This window comes from Gobio gobio (genome assembly GCF_949357685.1).
Source record: "Gobio gobio genome assembly, chromosome: 17".
Taxonomy (NCBI): domain Eukaryota; kingdom Metazoa; phylum Chordata; class Actinopteri; order Cypriniformes; family Gobionidae; genus Gobio; species Gobio gobio.
The window spans coordinates 4,625,302-4,649,094 of NC_137110.1; the positions used below are offsets into that span (position 1 = coordinate 4,625,302).

At 37.7% G+C, this 23,793-nt stretch overlaps 1 protein-coding gene across 5 annotated transcripts in view; it reads right to left on the reverse strand.

The window, feature by feature from the left end:
- Positions 1 to 404: 404 nt before the first annotated feature.
- matn4 (matrilin 4) overlaps positions 405 to 23,793 on the reverse strand; it is a 48,443-nt gene continuing 25,054 nt past the window's right edge. For 2 of the 5 annotated variants that reach the window (XM_079841624.1, XM_079841623.1), the window contains 8 exons: positions 23,294 to 23,416; positions 21,953 to 22,075; positions 16,306 to 16,428; positions 13,603 to 13,725; positions 10,214 to 10,627; positions 8,589 to 8,741; positions 8,231 to 8,335; positions 405 to 1,228 (listed from right to left, as the gene is read on the reverse strand). In XM_079841624.1, the coding sequence (XP_079697750.1) occupies positions 1,170 to 1,228; positions 8,231 to 8,335; positions 8,589 to 8,741; positions 10,214 to 10,627; positions 13,603 to 13,725; positions 16,306 to 16,428; positions 21,953 to 22,075; positions 23,294 to 23,416 (1,223 nt within the window). In that variant the 3' untranslated portion in view covers positions 405 to 1,169. Of the gene's footprint in view, positions 1,229 to 8,230; positions 8,336 to 8,588; positions 8,742 to 10,213; positions 10,628 to 13,602; positions 13,726 to 16,305; positions 16,429 to 17,695; positions 17,819 to 21,562; positions 21,686 to 21,952; positions 22,076 to 23,293; positions 23,417 to 23,793 lie in introns of all 5 variants that reach the window. The other 3 variants (XM_079841621.1, XM_079841622.1, XM_079841625.1) reach the window with 3 other exon arrangements.

Below are 23,793 nucleotides of genomic sequence, written 5' to 3' on the forward strand. Positions count from 1 at the left end.
GCGCGTGCCGCGCGACAAACAAGAGACAGCCTGACACCTAATTTGCCTAACACAGCTGTCAATCAAACTCATCATATACACTCATCATATACACATATATACTCATCAAGCCTGTAGAAAAAAAACACATTTTATTTATTTTAGTATTTGAGATGTTATAATAATTTTGTAATTACGTTAAAATAATTGAAACTGTTAAACTGTTATTTAATAAATATTATTATATTTGTATAATAAACTGGGGGGGGGGGGGGGCTACGCAAGTACACAGGTCAACAAAATATATAACATTGTTCTAGTGGTTTTTGAATATCGTACATGTTGTGCTTTTAACACTACTGGGAGAACGTTTGTTCATAACTTATATACACTGTGAAAGAATACAGACACACTTTAATTGTTTTAAAAAAGAGTGTTATTAGGAAAATCCAAAAACATACAAGAATTCACATATAAGAGCCTTATAAAATCCTGAGGCCAGAGTACTCTGAGGCATCTTAACTGGATTCTGTATGTGTAAATTACATTTCAATAATAATAAAAAACTGCAATCTTAAGGGGCACTTGTACACACTACCCTGTTTACACAAATCTCATTTTAGTGTTAACAAACCATTCAGGTCATTCATGAGTCGAAAAAAAAATGCGTTTGCAGTCCAGCTAAACAATTAACAAATATCAGACATGCTCCTTTGACTATTTCAAATATTCAGGCACGACATTGATGTGAAACAGCTTTGGTGAAATGGGGTGAGTGCATTATTTGGCTCATTGTGTCTCTCTCTCTTTCAGTATTTAGTCTGTAAAATAGTGTCATTTGTAACTAATTGTTTATATATGTGTGCATAAAAGCAAGGTTTTATAGATCCACACACATTTGGTGACATATGCAAACATGATAATGATGCCAATATTTCAGAGTGGTACAAAACACTTCATTTCCCTTTTTAGTGTATAAATGCTAATATCAAATTTGCCATAAATACATACCTCTCTATAAACCATACAATACAGATCGTATAAATAGGGAACAAAATTCGCCATGTCCAAAAATGGCATCAGAACTATTTGGCCTCATGCCTCAGACATCTACACCTGTAGATCTTTGTATTGTAGGGCCCTTGACCCCCAGCGGGCCCCGTCCTCCTCCACGCTGTTGTGTGACGTGCTCATTTTCTCGTGAGCAACTGGTTCTCCAGCACTTCCAATCGCTTGGTCATAGCTGACAGTGACATACAGTTAAGGAAAATACTACAATAAATGATCACATAATCATACCTTTCTGCATTTTGGGCTGTTGTAGGCATTAAATATATACATTTTTACATTTTCTGAAGATGTGAGTTTGCCTGTGCAAATCTTGATTAGGTGGTTCCTTAGTAGCTCATGTCAAAAGAGCAAATTTTGGTGTTTCTACACTCTTAAAGTTAAGTTTTTAATGTTTATGTGTCTATGTGGTGTTTTTAATATGCTTTCAGACAAACCATGTGCAAATTCTTAAAGGGTTAGTTCACCCAAAAATGAAAATTCTGTCATTAATGACTTACCCTCATGTCGTTCGACACCCGTCAGACCTCCGTTCATCTTCGGAACAGAAATGAAGATATTTTAGTTGAAATCTGATGGCTCTGAAAGCTGCAACTTTACACTCTCAAGACCCTTAAAAGGTACAAAAGACGTCTTTACAAAGTCCATCTCACTACAGTGGTTCTAAAATAACTTTATGAATCGGCGAGAATAGTTTTTGTGCGCAAAAAAACCCTAAATAACGACTTATATAGTGATGACGATTTCAAAACACGGCCTCATGAAGCTTCAAAGTGTTATGAATCACTGAGTCGATTCAGCGGTTTGAATCGCCAAATTTCAGCAGTTTGGCGGTTTGACACGCGATCCGAATCATGATTCGACTCACTGATTCATAACGCTTCAAAGCTTCATGAGGCCGTGTTTTGAAATCGTCATCATTATACAAGTCGTTATTTAGGGTTTTTTTGCGCACAAAAACTATTATCGCCGATTTATAAAGTTATTGTAGAACCACTGTAGTGAGATGGACTTTGTAACGACGTCTTTAGTGCCTTTTAAGGGTCTTGAGAGTGTAAAGTGCATTGTGCCAATGGAGGCCTTTCAGAGCCATCAGATTTCAACTAAAATATCTTCATTTCTGTTCCGAAGATGAACAGAGGTCTGACGGGTGTCGAACGACATGAGGGTAAGTCATTAATGACAGAATTTTCATTTTTGGGTGAACTAACTATTTAAGTCAACACCATTGCTGAGAATTTTCTCTTTAAAACTGAACCAAAGACACAGTTTGAAATCGCCGGTGTTTCTGACGTCACAAACGACCATGTGACCAATCACGTCAGCGTGTGGGCGGGGCTTTAGCATATCATTAACTATTCTCCGAAGCAGGGAGTCTCAAGAGAAGCCATACACAGCGATACCTTTGTGCAGCGTTTACTACAGTAACCGGAGTAAAGTTGAGTGAGTAGATCTCTGAGCTGGTGAGTGAGTGGAGGCGGGGCTAGTTTGCATATCCGCCTACTCCCATGAGGCACGGCTCACAAAAACAGTTAAGTACACAGTCTTGTACCTTTGTATTTTTGTTCGATTTTCTGCTTCAAATTAAAGTTTGTAATGCTATGATTCACCTGATAGCGGATTGGCTTGGTTCATGCCCTATAATGCTTAACAAAGACTTTTTTTAATCCCTATGAGAGAAATGAATAATAAAAATGAATGCTTCCGGGACGCCAACCAAAAAGTGGGCAGGCACTGTTGCACTCTATAGAATAGACCAGGGATCCTCAAATCTGGCCCATGAGATCCACTTTCCTGCAGAGTTTAGCTCTAACCCTAATCAAACACACGTGAACATGCTAATCAATGTCTTCAGGATCATTAGAAAACCACAGGTAGGTGAGTTTGATCAGGGTTAGAGCTAAACTCTGCAGCACATTGGCCCTCCAGGGCAAGATTTAAGGAACCCTGGTATAGACCATGTGTAGCCACGCCCCTTTTCAGCTCTGCATTCGTTGTGTTCTGTCTTCCGGTTTGTATTTCCACAGCATGAAGGAAAGATCTTACAGATTTATGAATGAACCACTTGTTTTGATATCTTCCCGGTCTCCTAACATCCACTTCAAACATTACAATGCTCATGATAAGTGTTGTCAACTTTACAATAAGTAAATCCACTCCACTCACTCTGACACTTTTATTTATAGATGCAGTAGAAAGAAAACTATGAGATTGGGATAGAGGATAGAGCTCAAGCATGCAAGCTGTGAAGGACTTTATCAGTAGTTTAACTGTGATGAGAGCCATGAAGCATCATCCTTCCTTTGTAATCTCATCAAATTCTAGTTAAACGGATCCAGCGGAGACGTGCATCTGCATCGAGTAGTCCAGAACATCTGTTTCTGGCCTCAGTCATGGGACAAGGGCTCTTTTGAGCTTTGATAAATGATGCTGAGTGAGAGATCTGAAACAAAGAGCCATTGAAGCGTGTGGTCACAGAGGTTTATGTCAAGAGCCAAAGCAGAGGGGCCAGTCTGGAACAGATCAGACCAACAGACACAACAGAGGGGCTTCTGTTAAACCCTTTAGCTTGTTGTAATAATGCAGAAATCCACTAGTTATACACGACTGCTCAAAAAGTTTGGGGTCTGCAAGATTTTTTTTAAAGGTTTTTTTTTTTATACTGTTGTCTGAGGTCAACTTATGACGTTTGCGTGGCTTTTACATTCAAAAATATCATAATGAATAAGTATTAGGCTATTTTCCGCCCTGGTTTTGAGCCTCTCTCATGGAACCAGGGGCAGTTCTAGACCCTTTTTAGGGAGGCTTCAGCCCCCCTTAACTTCTGCCCCAGCCCCCCTAAAAAAAATGTGTGATTAACCTTTAAAGCATATGAAACTGGCAGGAGGCTTCGGCTTCGTCCCGTCTTTTAGTCTGCGTGTTCTTCAATCCGCAGCGGCGCCGAGCAGAAGCAGAGGTGTGTGTGTTCATCTGAGCCATTGGTCTGTCATCGCTCGTCAATGTCAAAATATTCGAGAAAACCAATCAAATCAGAGTAGGCGGGCTTTACGTTCACACAGAATCTGCTGAGGCTAAACGCGAATTTTAGTAGCACGACTCAACGTCAAGTGAGAGAAATGTAAGCTAAAACAGCTGCTTCTTTAAGTCAGAAATGTTAAACAAAAGACAAAAATATTCAGGCAAATGAATACTTTTGTCTAATTTCGCCAATTTGAATTGAAAATAGGCCAATGTGATTCATAATGTAATTAACAAACAAGAAATATTAACAAAACAGATTAGGCATTAGATTAATAATGAATGTGTACATATTGTAAATTAATATTATTCCATTTGTAGCCTTCAGTAAATAAATAAAAAAGCTCAGCTATTTCAGCCTGTATTGGACATAAGATTAGTAATGAATGTGTTTATTTTGTGAATTTAATAAACTTAAAACTTTAATAAACAGTAAATTAACGTGTCTAAGAAAAGTATTCATAAACCATATAAATATCAGTATGTTAATATGTAAACCATATTTACTTTCTTCTCTGACGAAAATGGAAAAACTATATCAGTTAAAGCTCAGTGTTAGGAGGGGAAGAGACTGGGCAAGATAAAAACAGAGAAAAAAAAGAGATGTGGAGATAAGAAAGACAAATAATCTACTGCCCAGTGACATGGTTTTCAAGCTACTGTTATCTAATTTTTTGGCCTTCAGAATATCTTAAAATGCACATATGTAGATCAGAGAAATAAACATTTTCTCGGGGGAGCTTTATAAGTATTACTTTATAAGTATTACTAAACAGCCATCCTATGGATATGCATGTTAGTAAGCTACTAGTTAATAGCGCAATTTGGACCCTAAAATACCCTCACTGGGGGCTAAGCCTCCCTAAAATGAAAATCCTAGAACCGCCCCTGCATGGAACGCTCTGTTTTTATGGGCATGCCGCACTGAAGACTTGGAAGTAAACGCCCACTGCTATGATTGGATAACAGACGGCTCCCCCATCAGTAAATGAGGGGAATTGTTTTGAAAACGTCCAATGTGGAGAAACATCAACCGGAATCTCGCGAAATATCTTTATAAAACAAACACAGTGATTTATGTCTCATCCACCCGCGATTAATATCAATGTTATTTTTTATTACTCGGCCCGCCCGATCGGTGGATATAATCCGTGAACCGCGCATCACTAACACAGACACACAACCCAAGCACATCCATCAGCAAAACTTCACTGCAGACAAATCAGCATGTTCAAAACTTCCGCAACATAATCAGTAGATATCAAACGATCTGTAACATTGCATTACTATCACATATAAAAACTAGGGCTGTCAACGTTAACACGTGCGATTAATTTAAATTCCTTAATGTGTTAAAATTATTTAACGCAATTAAATTACAGAAGTACGTGAAGCTGCGTCATTAACATACTTTTCGTCACGCAGTTATTTGATCTTAGAAGTCTGGAGTTTATCACAATCACACTGAGCATCTACAGCACCTGTGACCCTGGTAGGAGGACTTTCCATTCTTTAACCCGATTCTGCTTCTCTGCTTGTGATCAGGCCATTTTAAGCTGTAAACTCTGGGAAAGTGTTCAGTGATCCAGTAATGGAATTCATTCAAACAGTCCAAAACAGCGCTAATGCAAAGGAGGCCAGGCTGAGATATATCAGAGAGAATAGAGACTCGCATTGCATTTTTAGTGAATCATTCATTTCAATGTGTGCTTTGCTTTGAAACACGAGCTCTGTCGTATTCTGCCATTGTTTCTGAAGAGCGCAATGTTGGTGACTCACAGCAGTCGTACAATAAGCGCGTGAAAGTTTGTTATATTGATGCGCAGAGAACGTGTGTGTGCACGCTCTCAATCACTGATCGCACGCTGCATTCATGTACAGACAGGTTTCAGTACATTTGCGTTGTTTCCACACACTCTGGAAGGATAATGTTTGATTTGTCATGTGTACGTTAGTGATGTCCGGTTCGCGAATGAATCGTTCTTTTGAACCGGCTCTTTTTAGTGAACCGGTCAAACGGCAGTTTACTGTTTAGCACTAATCCACAAATTTCTAAAGTTGTTCCATTTTTAACGTGTCTAACTCTTCTTCTGATGTTAAGTAAATATCCAAATGTCAGTTTTATATGTTATATTTCCTGTCGCTCATCACGTTCCCCTGTAGTGTGTGTAGTTCTCAGTGTAATATAACGTGTCACGCTCTGTCTCAATTGCCTGTGTCCACTTTTGTGTCCTTAAACGCTCATTTTTGGGTCAACAGCTTATAACATGTCTGTTTTTTTGTTCTGTGTTTTTAGCTTGTTTGCTGTACACTTGGTCACATCATAACTTTTAGACATTGTTCTGTTTTTTGTTATAAGTCAGAAATGACAAGGAGGCGCTTCACGCAATGCAAAATCAAAGGAGACGGTTTGATTGTTTGATTCCCGGGGGTCTTCAGATTAATGACGCGTGTCGCTCTGTCTCTATAGCTGATTCTTGAGAGCAAGGGGGCCGCCTGGTGGTTCGGGGGCTCTACACAGCTTGCGTACTCTGAGTATAGGAAGGATCAGCTCTAGAGATTATCATTCATCAAGGCTGTAACCATGTCTTGAACATTGGGGGGGACCAATTTTGTTCTTTTTATAAAGCATAAAGAAACAGAACAGTGAATTAAATTCTAGGTTTAAGTCTAGTTGGGAAATAATAGTGGACTATTTGCAAATAATATTTGCATTAATTTGCGTCAAATATATCGTTAGTCTCGAGATTCTTCCCGTTAGTGAATAAATACATATATCCGCAGTTAACATTTGAAATCCCTAGTGGTCTGGTGGTAGACTTTTTGTAAACCATGTCGAAGGTTACAGGTTCTAGTCCGCTCTCCAGGGGCGTAAATCACGGGGGGGGGGGGGGGGGGGGGGGGGGCAGGACCCCCCCAATCTGAGGGCTGTCCCCCCCTAAAAGCCATGCTAAGTATTGTAAATAATATAATGATATATGCTTAAAATAAATGTGTAAGCAGTAAAACAATACAAAAGCAAACGGGACAAAAAATGCGTTTTAAGTTTAGAAACATTTTGAGTCTGAATTGGCGCTAATTCTAAACCTAAAGTATATGCGGACAGCCGCTCCGTCAGATCTGTGTTGGGTTTTGCTCAATATGATAATAAGTGGCAGATCAGAGGGCTTGCTGCAGTTGAATATCTAACGATCTGAATATCATAGTATAAAATACTATGTGGAGGATGCAATATAATTTAATAATTATAATATGACTGCGTGGTGAACCTTACTCATATTTAAACAACTATCGCTTTGTGTTGTTGGTCAGATAAAATGACAGAGAAAAGAAAAACGGACATTAGATCATTTTTCAGTGCACCAAAACGCCAAATAAGCACAAAATGTTTTTTTGTTTTGTTTTTTTGTGGTACACATATCCTTACAAGTACGATTTTGGCTGTATTATTTGTCCCCTTGAAAAATTGCTCTTGAGAAATTTCATGTTTATTGCCCCCCCCCCCCCCCAAATGTTAGATGAAATTTGCGCCCCTGCCGCTCTCGTATAGTTTTTTTTCTTCATTAAAATCAAAGATGTTCAATGATTGTATATTAAGAGCAGGGACACGTTTGTGTGCATTATGTTTTGTGATTTCACAGGAAACAATAGAGTCCCCGTAATGACATTAAGTGATAGATTGACACGCTTGTCTGTATGAAGAGCCAAAAGAGAACGTAAACCCCGCCTACTTTTATTTGATTGGCCATCTCAATCATTTTGACATTGACGAGCGCCGTTAGACCCGAGGCAGACCAGACTAAAAATTTTACTTTTTAAACTTTTTGTCATCCAAACATACAGGGCGCTGTAAAAACGTGAATGGAGTGCAGGAGAGCAGTGCAATAATTTCAAATATTGGCCATTTCTAATAGTTGGAGGGGACTCTTCCCCCTCGATGTCTATGGTAGTTACTAACGGCCCTGTCATTCATGTCAAAAAGCATAAATGATGCATGATGAATTACACTGCAATGTTTAATAATCAAGGTTAGGGAGTTTTTATGTAGTAAAAAAGATGCTGGCTTTAAAAAAACAGCACTAATTGAGTTTGAATGGTGTAGTTGCGTGTGCTGAAAAGAAAGCGTATTGTTTAAAGGATCTGCAATAAATATAAAAAAGGATATGTTTCTGGGTGAGCTGGTCTAGGGTGGACATCGTGACCTGCTGGAACTCCACAAGACTTTCACAAGCGCAGGGGTTCTTGACCTCCACCTCTCCTTGACTCTCAGCTGAAAAATGTTGCGATAAGTGAGAATTAAATAACCAATCTTCCTGAATCTGACAGAAATGCTTTTTATAATGAATATACTGTATATATATAGGATACTCATTGGCACCTTCTTAGGTAAACAATGCATGTGTGTGTGCGTGTGTGTATCAGACTCTAGATGGTGCTAAAGAACAACTGTGTAGTTGTGTGTGCCATCTATTGCGGATGCAAGCATGTCTGGAATCAATGTGTGTGTCTTTCAAACGTTTCACCTGGGCAGATGTTGAGTTTGAGGTTCTCAGCGATCTGACTGATGGCGCTGAAGTCCGCGCTGTAGAAGAAGTGTTTTTGCACAGGGTCGGAGGCGATCTCTCTCAGCTCATCCTCCACGGCTTTACCCACACCAACAGCATACATGGTGATTCCTGAAACACACAACACACATCACAAGCTCCAGAGGACATCAGGATTTCATCAAAAGAAAGTCAAATAGGTTAAAAAATAGGTATATATATATATATTTTTTTTTTTTCAATAAAAAGTTGAGAAGATGCTTAACTTTTAGAAAATATTGACTATCAATATTTGTCAAAATGTATATCTTTATTTATTTTATAGGAGATTTGAAATTTTTGGACAAATTGGGACCTATCTGATTACATTAAAAAAAAAATCTAATTTCTTTCAATCGGTCCTAGAAATACAAAAATAAATATTTTTTAAACATTAATAGTTCATATTTACCCAAAAAAACCCGAAATGTTAAAAAGCTAGACTATTTTTTTAAAAAGTTTGATAAAGGAACATTGTGTGTGTGTGTGTGTGTGTGTGTGTGTGTGTGTGTGTGTGTGTGTGTGTGTGTGTGTGTGTGTGTGTGTGTGTGTGTGTGTGTGTGTGTGTGTGTGTATATATATATGTGTTTTTTTTTTTGGAGAATGTAGGACATTTCTGATAACATTAAAATTATAATTGATCTAATATGCTATAATCTGTTCTAGAATTAAATAAAAGTATAAAACATAAAAAATATTTATAAATTATTATAATAATTACCCCAAAAACCCTGAATGTTAAAAAGATAGATGGGACTAAATGTAAAAAAAAAACAAGTTTGGTAAAATAACATATTTCTTATATATATTTTGTAAAAAAAATTGAATTTAGCACATTTCTGATGACATTTAAAAAATTATTTATATAATATGTTATAATCTGTACTAGAAATAAAAACAATTAAAATATTTTTTTATTAAAATTACTAAAAAAAAAATTATATATATATAGTGCTGTCAGTCGATTAAAAAATTTACTAGATTAATCACACATTTTGTCTTTAAAAGCACTTGTTTTTAAAATATTTTATACTGTAATTATTTCACAGTTAATCTCCAAATTAATGTAGAAACCACTTGAAGACAGAATATGTTAAATATTTGTTATAACGGCTTCTTTTTATGAATGAAGGCCAGTATCACTGACACTAATACTGATGTCTCTATGAAACTGACCCCCCCCCCCCCAATATTTCAACATAAATGATAGCCTTTCAACATTACAGTATAATTGAAAGCTATCAATGTTTTAATATTAATTAGGCTTCAAAAAAATATAACAACTTTTAATTTAACTGAACTTAAAACAGTCCTCACATAAACCCATTATAATAAATGTCATATTTACCTGTGCCCAAGTTATCATTGGTTTAAAAGCATTTACACGAATAAGAGCGTGATTATATAATGTAACGCTAGCCAGAGGATGATAGGAAAAAATGGATGCTGTGTTAAATATTTGTAATGCATTAAACTGAAACAAACACATTAACGTTGACAGCACTATACAGTATATCCACACACATCTCTGTGACTGTAATTCCTTGGCCCTTAAATAATAATACCTGCTTCCTTGGCCTTCTTGGCCCACTCTTGAATATCATCCTGTGAACGTCCATCAGTAAAGACCAGGCCGATCCGTGGGATATTCTTCCCAGCAGGACGGGCTCCATCAGCCTCGGTGAAGCTGTTCTCCACCATGTGTTTGAGAGCCAAGCCTGTCATGGTTCCCTTCTCCATGTATTCCACATTCATCACAGCCTTTTTGATGTCTTCTTTCGTCTGATACATGCTGAGCGGGAACTCTGTCCGCACTCGGCTTGAATACTGGACGAGACCCACGCGTGTGCCTTTAGGGGAGACGTCCAGCTGATCCACAACCTGGTTGACAAACTGCTTGACAAGCTCGAAATTCTGTGGCCGCACACTCTTGGAGCCATCGATGAGGAGGACCAGGTCAATGTTGGAGGATCGGCAAGCTAGAAGAGGGCAAGAAACATGTACTTTTTTATTGAAAATGTTTTAATAATGCTTAGCAGAGAAAGTGGGACTTGTTTTAGATTTATAAAGGTGTCGAAAAGTGTCTAATTGTTGTGCCAAAACTGCCACAAAACAGAACTGCACAAATAATTTTCATATTCTCCCAGGTGCTTTCCTGTGCAATACTCATTAGTGAAAGTGCAAAATGTATATTTAGCCGCAGGGATTAAAAAAAAATAAAAAAAAATAAAATATAATGTATGATCAATAGTAATACTAATGCTTATCCTCTGGTCCGCTTCATTTAAAAGGTCACATTTGGCTTATTTCCCAGTCATTTTGGCATTTTCCCACATTTGGCTTCCCCCCCAATGTATATGTTCAATAATATTTTCTGATTATTATTTTGAATTTTGAGTGGATTTTATGATACTATGTAATATTTTATATGAATTTTATTAGCTATTTTCCCTTTAAAAATAATACAAATGTTTTCTAATATATTTTTTCAATATTTTTCAATTAAAACAGTATTCCATGTTAAAATAGAGACAAGACATTTAAAATCCCTTTTTTTGAAGGTAGACTTGTGCCATCTGATGCTGGGTGGGAGTAAAACATTAAAAGCTTCCGTAATGCCCTGGTGTGACCACTAGATGGCGGTATAGTTCTATATAAAGTGGCTTATAAATTCCCTGTTTTTAGACATAAATATATATTTTTATTAAGTTGTGGATTTATACTTAGACATTCTTAAAGAGTAAATTTTTTAGTTTGAAATGTTGATTTGAAGGGTCAGTTTTTGCATTAATTTTACTACAGTTAAACCTGATCACAGAGGAGGACACGGTGTTACACAACATCAGAAATCAATAAAAATAGAACATAAATGAACTGGTATGCTTTATCAGAGCTTAATCAATCTGGGTCTGATCTGATTTCAACCTCTTATTTTAGTCTTCTGGCTCAATTTGACCATATTGTTACAGCCACACCAGTTCATTTGTGTGTATAATAGTGTGTTGCGTGTGTCTCTGCGTGTGTGTGTGTGTGTCTGTGTCTGTTTTGTGCTCTTGCTGTAAGGGTACTGTCTAAACACACAGTTACCTGACAAATATTTTTAAAGTAAACCTGACTCTCCATTTTCTTCCACCGCAGATTGGGGATTTTTTTATCTTTATTTTTTATTTCTTTTAATTCCTATTATAACTGTTATACTAATATATATATATATATATATATATTTTTTTTTTTATTATTCACTTACGAATATTTTAACTTCATTTCTGTGTAAAGCACTTTGAATTGCCACTGTGTATGAAATGTGCTATACAAATAAACTTGCCTTGCCTACGCTAGCAATGCTAAGCCGATAGTTGTTGTCGTCTCCCCTCATACGTCACGACCAAATGTTAGCGATTGGTTATGGCAGATTCAGAAAGGGTCTGGGAAGATCCAATAGTCTTAAACTTCAACTAGGTTCCCGCCTTCAAGGAAGTCAGGGTTTCTGCAGGTTTCACCAGGTCAAATTTAAGACCATTATTAATTCAATTTAAGACCTATTTAAAGGAAATGCAGTCACGAAATTACTTGCAAATTAAATTAATTTATTCAAATTGAACAAATCAATAAACTCGTATCGATAAACTTGCACTTCCCCATAGTTCAATCCCACAAGGATTTCACAATATTTTTGTGATTTTTGAGATCAAAATTGCTGAATTTGTGGTGGTAATTTCCAGAAATTTGCATAATTAGGATACTACATTTACTATATTATGCATTATATTAGATGCACAATAGTCACACATGACAATAGAACAAACCAAATGCATAAATCTTGTTTAATTTTGGTATCTTGCCATTATTTTGCGGCGAAATTACAAATTATGCAGGATCTCAAAAGATGCATTGTTGATTTTTCATTGTATTTAGTAATCGCGGAAATGCAAAAAACTATTAGCTAAAGACTATTAGCTATTAGCTAAAGAATAAAATCCACTGTATGTGTCTGTGGTACAATCCGAAAGAGACTCGCGCCAATAACACAAGCTGATTAGCTGCAATATAAGTTACATATCGGTCTCAGTTGTAGTCATAATACAGCAAATTATATTTGGTTACATGGACGTAGGAAAATTAAGACCTGTTTAAAATTATGTAAAAGCTAGAACAGAATAATTACACAAATTTAAGACTTTTTTTTTAAGGCCTAAAATTTTGATTTTGAAATTCTAGACTTTTAAGACCCAGCGGAAACCCTGGAAGTTATCGCTTGTCAACACTCAAAAAAAAAAAAAAAAGGTTCTATATGGCACCAAAAATGGTTCTTCGTCGTAATCATAGAGGAACCACTTTTGGTGCTATATTGCACCATATCTTAACATGTTCTGTATATGGTAGCGGTGCTATATAGCACCTTAGTCAAAGAACCGGTGAGAAACCTCTGAAGAACCACTGAAGAACCAAAATTGGTGCTATATAGCACTTAAAAAGGTTCCCCTATATGATTAAGGGCCAAGAACCATTTTTGGTGCCATATAGAACCTTTTTTTTTTTTAGAGTGAATGGAAAGTGGCAAGACAATCTGTACAAATGAAATGTAGCTACGAGAGTCTGGTATGACCAGGCTAATGACCAGCCAAATGTGACTATTTTTTTTTCCTGACCCTCTAACATATCCAAATCACGTCCATGATTTATAGCTAATGTGACAAAAGTCACTAAGTGTCGTCCCATTCTGATGAATCTTTTTTAACCGAAGAGGACCAGAAGGTTAAACTGAGATAGAAGAAAGTATTTTAACACTGAAAAAAAAAAATGACACTTCCCCTTTAACAACAAAGCATGCAGTTCATGCAGACACCAACCCATACATTACAAATAGAAACTTTTCCAGCTTTAGGCATTTTAAACTAACATTTAAGACAATCTCAAGTGTAATATGTGTCGTCTGAATGGAAGCGCTCCTTACTTCCGCAGGTCTTGCCGTCGTCCTGAAGCACATGGCCCTCAGGACATATACAGTGGTATGATCCCGGAGTGCTCACACACTTGTGTTCACAACCATGCTCGACTGTGTTGCAGAAGTTATCCGCTGCAGAAGACAGAATCATGAAAAGCAGGCCCACATTGAAATTAATACTTTTCTTCCGCATGATGCATTCAAATGATCAACAGTGACAGATTCAGATTTCAGTTTCCACAAAATATTAAGCAGCACAACTGTTCTTGAGCATGATTAGAATGATTTCTGAAGGATCATGTGACACTGAAGAGTAATGCATCATTTTAAGAAATGTTCTTGACACAATTCATACAGAAAAACAACATAATTATGAATGGAACTTCATTTCTAATATACATTGGTAGCAGACGGAGAGGAAATCTGTTGAAGAGATGACTGGACTCTTACAGCAAACGTCCAGAGCCTTTAGGTAAACTTAAAGTGATAAACGACACACTTGATGTTTTTGGCCTTTCCAGCTGTTCAAGGCCAAGGTCTGGGAAGGCCATCAGGCTTGAAGAGGGGGCGCTTCACTTCCGTGCCAGCTGATTTTGAACACTTTTAAAGAGTTTAGGCCAAAGTAACCATACAGTGTTGAGCAATCGGAGCACAGTTTGGGAACTGAAGATATTTATGAGGTGGATTCATCTAATAATCAACTTGGAAGGTCAATAAATCATATCTCAAATGTTGGGAAAGCCAAAAAAAGAATTATAGAAATATAATTTTTTGCAATTGTTTTGGGAAAAACATACTAACAGCTGTTTTTGCACAAGTATTTTAATATCAACAACTCTTTAACCTCATCCCTCCCTCGGGTCATTTTGACCCGAAACTCATTTTTAAGACCCTAGACCCTTGAACCACGGATATACACACACAAGAAAAATTGACCGAAATAAAGTTGTGCTTGAAAATGTAAAATAGTAACAAACCCTATTTCAATTTGACCCCCTTAGGAATGAATGAAGTGCGAGGAATGCTTCAGGACACATAGAAAAAACTAAAAATGCTCAAAATTCAAACTAAAAATGCTAAAACTTTACCAAAAAAAATATTTTATAACGTCTACATGTGTATCTAAATGCATACTGTAAAGAAACTGACTTTAGGACCCAACGGAACAGCTCATCCGCTCCATTTAAGAGTCATGAAATATCTTATATTATTATTTTTCCAAAAGAGGTTGGCAAAGACACCCAATGTGAGATATTCTGAGCTGAATTAAAAGGGTTATGCATAAAATTTAGTTATTTTGAATTTAAATTGAAAGAATGTGCTTAAATTGTTATTTGTTTATTATTTTGTGATAAAATCTAGTAATTTAAAGGTAAATAAAAAATTTTTTGTTTAAAAATCTCCTAAAAATTGCATTAAAATTGAAAAAATATTATCTAAATTAAATTAAAAAATATATAATTTTAGGGCTTCAGGGTCACTTTGACCCACGAGGGAAGGTTTTGTTACAGTGTGAAGGAGGGATGAGAGGACATGTTATGCTCTTTTTCAAAGTCTTGATTGGTATTTAGGCTCTGCTAGAATAGATTTTCATGCTTTAATGTTCAAAACACATTATTTTTCACATGTGTGACCCTGGAGCACAAAACCAGTTATAAGTCGCACGGGTAGATTTGTGAAAATAGCCAAAAACACATTGTATGGGTCAAAATTATAGATTTTTCTTTTATGCCAACCATCATTAGGATATTAAGATCATGTTCCATGAAGATATATGGTAAATTTCCTAAAGTAAAAATATAAAAAAATATATTATTAGTAGTATTATGCATTGTTAAGGACTTCATTTGGACAACTTTAAAGGTGATTTTCTCAAAATTTAGATTTTTTTGCACCCTCAGATTCCAGATTTTCAAATATTGTCCTATTCTAACAAACCATACATCAATGGAAAACTTATTTATTCAGCTTTCAGATGATGTATACATCTAAATTAGAAAAAAAAAGACCCTTATGACTGGTTTTGTGGCTCAGGGTCACATATTTTACATTGTTACAGCACCTCTCTTCCCAAGCTGTCAGTAATGCTTTATTTAGTTCCAGTCTCTATGAAGCCCCTCCTTCCAAAACGTGCAATGTGTTCTGATTGGTCAGCTGGACCAGTGTTGTGATTGGTCCACCACTTTGAGCACATTTCAGAAATGTCACACCTCTTAGGCCCGGTCCCAAATGGCACCCTAAACCCTCACGGTCTTCCTCTGAATCCGCACTTTCACGACGTAATGCCACTTTGACTGCCGGGAAGAAAAGTCCACAAGACCGAAAGTGCACATGAAGGGTGCCATTTGGGACAGGGCCTTAAAATAACTGTGCGTTATTGCAAAGTGTGTTAAAACTTGCAGTGTTCTGATTGGTTGGCTAACTAAAGCAACTCAACCAGGCCTTGTCCTTTTTTGCATATGCTCTGGGTGGGAATTATTTAAATGAGGAATACTGTGACATGTTACTTCCTGGAAGAAAACTCAATACTACAATGGAGGCGTTTCAGGGAGTTCAGTGCTTATTGATATATAGAATATCTCCCTCCCTAAGTGACTTTGCAGACTTTTTTTTCATGCTCAAACAGCAACAGTACACACTAATGAAAGTTGAACATGTAAAAAAGCATAATCCACTGTAATGCAGTCAATATAGCAGGATCTTGATACATACACTGGCAGGTCTTTCCGTCCTCCTGAAGAGTGTATCCCTCATTGCAGCGACAGTAGAAGCCATTGAGCACACCAACACAGTGATGATCACAACTGTGATTCCCAAATGAACAGTAATCGATCACTAAGAGGTAAAAACAAAGAAAAAAGTGTTTCAGTGAGCAAAATGTTCACTAGAATGGAGATGACTGGAGAAGGGTTCTAATCATAATACAGGCATTTTCCCCATAAGAATAAGCGGAGCGCTGAAAAATCATAATAAGAACAAAATCATTCATGAAGAGCACCCCCTGTTGTGACCAGAAAACAAGACATGCAAAATCCGTCAGCAATAATTGAACAAAATATAGATTCTCATAAAACTTACACTCAGATTATACAGGAGCATGAGGTAGCTGTCCATTTAAAGGGATAGTTCACCCAAAAGCAAAATGTTTATGTTTATCTGCTTACCCCCAGGGCATCCAAGATGTAGGTGTGTTTGTTTCTTCAGTAGAACACAAATGAAGATTTTTAACTCCAACCGTTGCAGTGTGATAGTCGTATAATGATGTCAATGGGGATATTTTAGAGTATGAGAGCAATGAGAGTAAAAACACAGACATAAGAATCCTTATTAAATCCTGCGGCTCGTGGCGACACATTGATGTCTTAAGACACGAAATGATCGGTTTCTGCGAGAAACCCAACAGTATTTTTATTTTTTTTTACCTCTTATCAGACGAATGTCATCTAGTATTCCCAGCGCCATAACTTCCGGCGAATAAGGTCAAAATACTGGCGTGATCATATAGATATATACTGTATATACATAGATGCCTCAATCGACTGATCTGCGCAGGCACTAACGAGTAATCTATATGTATATATCTATGATCGCACCGGCATGTATTTTGACCTTATTCGCCGGAAGTGATAGCGCGGGGTCGGCTGATGCAGAGCCATAGAAAAAAAATGTAATACATTTTTAAATATGGATATTTTTCTTACACAAACGCATCGATTCGCTTCAGAAGGCCTTTATTAACACCCCGGAGCCGCGTGGAGCAGTTATATGACGGACAGATGCATTTTTTACGGACTTCAAAACAGAGCAACTATTACTGCCATTCTAATGCTTGGATTAGCCAGAACATTTTTTATATAACTCAGATTTTATTCATCTGAAAGAAGAATGTCATACACACCTCGGATGACTTGAGGGAGAGTAAATCATGGGCTAATTTTCATTTTTGGGTGTACTATCCCTTTAAGAAATTATTACAACATTATGAGAGCTAAACAATTTAAGAAGCCCGTAGCCAAGTCAAACAGAGCAAGCATGCATGATCAGCATTGTGTTAGTTTTGTGTGCATAGATCTGGAACAGTGATCGTGTTGCTCTCACTAACTTGTGCAGGTCTTCTTGTCATCGTTGAGTGTGTATCCTTCATTACAGCGGCAGTTAAAGCCTTTGAGCAAACTCACACATTCATGCTCGCAGCTATCATTCCCAAATGAGCAGTAATCGATCACTGGAACAGGAAGAGGATGGCAAGAAACACACTTAACAAAAGCAGAGAACGGTGCAAGCAATACACACAAGCTGTGTGTCACAAGAATGCACAGACAAGCACCCATAAGTCTTTATGTTGTTGTTAAATGCTTAAGAAGTAGACTGTTAACAGCTAGAGCTCATATGCCCAGTTTCACAGGCTTAAAGGAACACACGACTATTTTTGAAAATAGGCTCATTTTCCAACTTTCCATCAGTTTTACCGTTTTCGAATCCATTCAGCTGATCTCCGGGTCTGGCGGTAGCACTTTTAGCACAGCTTAGCATAGATCATTGAATCTGATTAGACCATTAGCATCTCTCTCAAAAGTGACCAAAGTTTCGATATTTTTCAGGCGCTGCATAATATCAATGCGCCGCTGCATCCATGGTACGGTAGCCTACAAATATAGACGCACCCTAGCGGCAGCAAATGTAATTTGCAGCCAGGGTCGTCTAGCAGTGTTAATTTTGACAGGCAAATTGTGATTTAGTTTTAGTCAGTCTTCTGACTAATTTAATTTCAGTTAAAGCTACACTATGTAACTTTTCTGTCCACTAGAGGTCGCCTGTTCAAAACAAAGGTGTAGTTTGATGACGCCACGTTTGAGCGCAGATTCACCTCACAGCCGGTGGAAAACAGTCAGGATAGGACTCGGGCAGAAATCATGTTCATGGATGCGATTATTAACATTACTATAGTCTGAAGCAGAGCAGGAGCGAGTGTTGTGGAGCTGAGCAAGGCCGCAGGAGCGATTGAAGAGCGAGACTGTTATTATGGCATAGTCGCCGGGGGGACTTTTATTATGACACGGTTGCCGGCACCACTTCCTCTTTTCCAGTCATGAGTATGAGGTAACGCAACTCTGTTTATCGTATTAGATATATCTGAGTGTGTTGAAAAGGAAGTTATGACGTTCGCTCGGCGGCTGCTATGACACTTGTTCACACTGCAGTGAGAGTAAAGTGTTTCACTGAATAAAACCGGAAACCGAGGGTGACGCAGATATGACGCAATCGACAGGCGACTCCCTCACACGCATAGCTCACACGTCCCGGTTCCTTGGTTAAAATAGCAATTTCTCACGATTTACAAATAGTTGGAAACATTTGGGATATTCTAAGTACTCAACTGAACAAAATATATAACACTGGCCTAGTGGTTTCTGGATATTTTACTGCAAAAATCCTACATAGTTCACCTTTAACATTTATTTAATTTCAAGTAATGAAGATTTTTTTAATGGTTTTAGTTAACTATTATAACCCTGATACTTTGATACTTTATTGAATATGTGTCAAATACTGATCTTTCCTCCTGACTATGAATTAAATGGGAATTAAATTAAATACAGTTTATTGTGTAACCAAAAATGAATATATAATGCGTGACTTTGAATTATAAACAAGCTCGAAATACACCGGGACTCTTATTTTGAAATGTCTGCACCTTACTATTGCAGTTGCTCATTCAAGTTCAGATGAGGGAGAAAAAAAATATGCATTGATTCAACCGCCTAAAACATATTACTATATAAACACGGTAGAATAAACATTGTCATTATTCATCAGCATTAGTTCATAAACAATTGCCAGGCATAAATGTGCGCTATTCATTGATTGTGAGCCGCTCTGGAGCGCTGGATTGGGGGTGTGTGAGCCTGTAGAAGCACAACAGCGCCATGTTTTCCAGCGGTTAGATCAGCACATTCAGATCAAATGTGCGCATCCATTACACAGGACATCAGTTCTGACTGGATCTCTTCCCTAATCGTCCCTCCCTAACCTCTTCGTCTCGTTTTTATTTGTTGACGAAAATTAGTTGATTTTCGTCATAGTTTTTGTCATCCAACACTAGTTTTTATTTAGTTATCGTCTCGTTTTCATCAGTGAAAAAAGGTTGTTGACGAAAATGATGACGAAAATTACTCGTCAACAAAATTAACGAAATTCGTCTAGCAAAGCTCCGTAGACTTGAGAGCTTGAAAAACCAAACTCTTGTCAGGCCAATCACATTGTGTATAGAGTCGGTTTTGGTTTGACCCATTCGCAGGCTCTCTGCGGGTCTGGGAGAATTAGAAGAGCGTGAACGGCGGACTGAACATTTAGGCTATATAAAGACAACTCGGATATTAGCTAGAGTCGGTGGGCGGGCTTAACATAATGACGGCAGAATTGTGACGGTTCCGCGTGAAATCCCTGCTAACAAAGAACGGCACTGAAGTCATTCTTAAGAAAGGAAGATGTGTTCTGAGTTTTGCGGACCAGATACAGCAAATGTTTAATCTGTCAACTAGCTCCGCTGGTGGGAAAACGCATGAGACTCAGCCACAACCCGCTTGTGATTGTTGTCACCCCTGACAGCGCTCTGGTTGGTTGTAGCGCTATCCTATTGCGTGCAGAGGGAATCTGAAAGACAACCGTTTATCCCGCCCCTCGGATTGAGCCCTGCCAATGGTGAGTTCCCAGACCCAACATCTTGATGTGGGTCTGGCTTGTCAGGCTAATGGTACGGCTACGATGTAACTACAGAAGAGTCAAGTTTTAAATAGGAAAAATATTGAAACTTTGGACATTTTTTTGAGCGAGATGCTAACGGTCTAATCAGATTCAATGATCTATGCTAAGCTATGCTAAAAGGGCTACCACCAGACCCGGAGATCGACTGAATGGATTCGAAAACGGTAAAACTCACATGTTTTACTCTATCGGGGCTGGAAAATGAACCTATTTTCAAAAAAACGAAGTGTTCCTTTAAGCTAGTCCTAGTCTAAAAATCATATTTGAGCTGTTTTAACTGAAAGCAACTTGTCCTGGCATATCTTAAAATATATCAGTGCCATTGTTTTGTCTCAAGATGCACACCAGTAATGTTTTTTTCTAAGACACGTTTATAAGAGCTACTTAAATGTCCTAATTGAAGGCCTAATCCTGACTTAATCTAAGCCCTCTCTGTGAAACAGGGCCTTAATGTAACGTGTTTATGCTTGGTTTGATGTCCTTGCAATGTTTTTGTCGATTGATTGATTTGTCTCTTTTTTTGATACTGGTTGCTTTTTACCAGCTAAACCTGTGGAAGCCAATTGCTGCCTCAAAAAAAAAACAATTATAACAATAACAATTAATTTATAATAACTTTGTGACTTTACTTTTCATAATCGTAACGTTATCTCCCAATTATTTCAGATTTACACCTCTGTTTAGGGGATGGTGAGATTTTTTAAATGTTTTTGAAAGAAGTCTTTTATGTTCACCAAGGCTGCATTTATTTGATCAAAAATACAGTAAAAACAGTAATATTGTGAAAAATTATTACAATTTAAAATAACTATTTTGTTAAAATAAAATGTATATCCTATGATCAAAGCTCAATTTTCAGCATCATTATTCCAGTCTTCAGTGTCACATGATCCTTCAGAAATCCTTCTAATATGATCAAGAAACATTTCTGATTGTTATCACTTAATATTTTTGTGGAAACAGTGATGTGTGAACAGTGTTTTTCCTGTCATATTTGATCAATTGCATTCATCTTTACTGAATAATATTGCTAATGTATTTTTAAAAAATCTTACTTGACCCCAAACTTTTGAATGGTAGTATCTCATTTGATTTTTTATCTTGCAATTACCCGTTATTTTTTTATTCTGAAGTGTAAATGGGCATCCATAAAAGCTAACAAAGGTGTGCATAATAGCATGTATGTATTGTTGCCCTCACTAACTTGTGCAGGTCTTCTTGTCACCGTTGAGCGAGTATCCATCGTTACAGATGCAGTTAAAGCCTTTGAGTACACTCACACACTCGTGCTCGCAGCTATCATTCCCAAACGAGCAGTAATCGATCACTGGAACGGGCAGAAAGAAGCAGAGAAGCTCAAAATCTGGAGTAAGACGAGCAGCCAAAGTAGTTGGCAAAGAGCAAAATGTTTTGTAAGAGGAAGAAGCAAAGGAAACTTGTAAAAATGTGTTTGCTTTATGGATTTGGAGCTAAGCATGGACTTACTGGATTCATAAAGGATGTGAAATATTTTGGTTTTGTACTTGAGTTTCAAATTGGGGTTATGGATACTCTGTGTATGTGTGTGGATTTTGATCATGTGGCCTTCACTAACTTGTGCAGGTCTTCTTGTCATCGTTGAGCGAGTATCCGTCGTTACAAATGCAGTGAAAGCCTTTGAGGACACTCACACACTCGTGCGCGCAGCTATCATTCCCAAACGAGCAGTAATCGATCACTAAATATGAAACAGATGGATTTAAGAACATGACCAAACAGGATACACATTTCTCTTTTATATAAACATTATAGTTCAAAAAGTTCTGCAGTTCTTTATATCATGATTGGGTCAGTGAAATTTGTCATGGACCATCACAGCTCTTTTTGTGACCAAGTCTGAATCCGAAATCGCCCCCTAAACCCTCAATCACTATTCCCTACGTTAGTCCACTAATATAGTTCACTTGAAGGAGTGAATGAAAACGAGTGAGTGAATTCGGACAGCCGTTGTGTGTACATCGGTTGTACACTCGTTATTGCGGTGCAATGTGGGATTGAATGAGTGCACTCAATAACGTCCACTATGGTTTCGGACACCACTACAAATGGCTGTCCTTTCAAATAATGTCCTATTTAAGGTTATAGGGGGCGATTTCGGATTCAGCCCAAGTCTGTTGGAGATCAATTTGGAAACCCTCGCTTGAACATTGGAAAAAACCCATTTTGAATAGCTAATACAAGTAGGGATGCACCGAATCCAGGATTCGGTTTCGGATTTGGCCGAATATTGGGCTTTTTGACGGTGTCCGGTTTCTGCCGAACCTTAGAATTTTTTTCCACCAATCCGAACCCTAGGCTTGCACTATGCTGGTTGACGTAATGACACCGCCGTTGATTGTTTACTAGGTGGACCGTTCGAATGCAGTCGGCTGTGAGAAAGTGATAATGGAACTCGTGAACAGAAAACGTGTTGTTTGGCATAACTTTCAGTCAAAAGAAGGCGATTCAAGTCGAGCTACATGTTCAATTTGCAATGCCAATTTGTCTTGTGGTGGCAAGGTCCCTAAACAATAGCCGCAGTTAAAACATATGCGTTTGAAACATCTGAAAGAATACGAGTTGTGCATGAGGGAATCTACAGACAGCAGCCAAAATGCAGCAACTTCAGGAAGGACAAAAGAAGGACAGTCATCCTGGCATAATGTTGCCTATTCTTTTTTCTTACAGTTAAAATAAAATGAAAAATACACAGCTGTGGATGCTGTTTACTTCATTAATGTGTTTACTGTGATAATGGACTGAGGATGAGAGTAGGATTCGGTTTCAGATTCGGCTGAACCCCAAAAATCTGGATTCAGTGCATCCCTAATTACAAGTTTAGCAATGGATGGCCCAAATATTGATGCTAAACCAGCAACGAGTGAATGCATAGATTGATTGTTGAGCCTTCACTAACTTGTGCAGGTCTTCTTGTCATCGTTGAGCGAGTATCCATCGTTACAAATGCAGTGAAAGCCTTTGAGGACACTCACACACTCGTGCGCGCAGCTATCATTCCCAAACGAGCAGTAATCGATCACTAAATATGGATTAGATGGATTAGAATTTAAGGACATTACATGCTTTGCAGAATATAGTTAGGGCCAGATTTAGTAAACAGGGCCAATTAGTGTGAGAGTGCAATTAAAAATAAAAAAAGTGCAAATGGAAAGTTCAGCGCGTGATCTACTGACGACACGTAAATTAAAGAACACAGATGCAGCCGGATCATTTCCATAATGACCAACACAATCTACCAGCTAGCGTCTGGTTTAAGACATGTTTTTTGGGGCGGTAAATTATGGCGTAAACACCAATAAATTGACGAGTGCAACCCTTAGTAAATCACCTAGAGTGCCCATAAATACTGCATCTGAAAGGGAAACTCCTACAAATGCATATGCAATAAGATCAGCC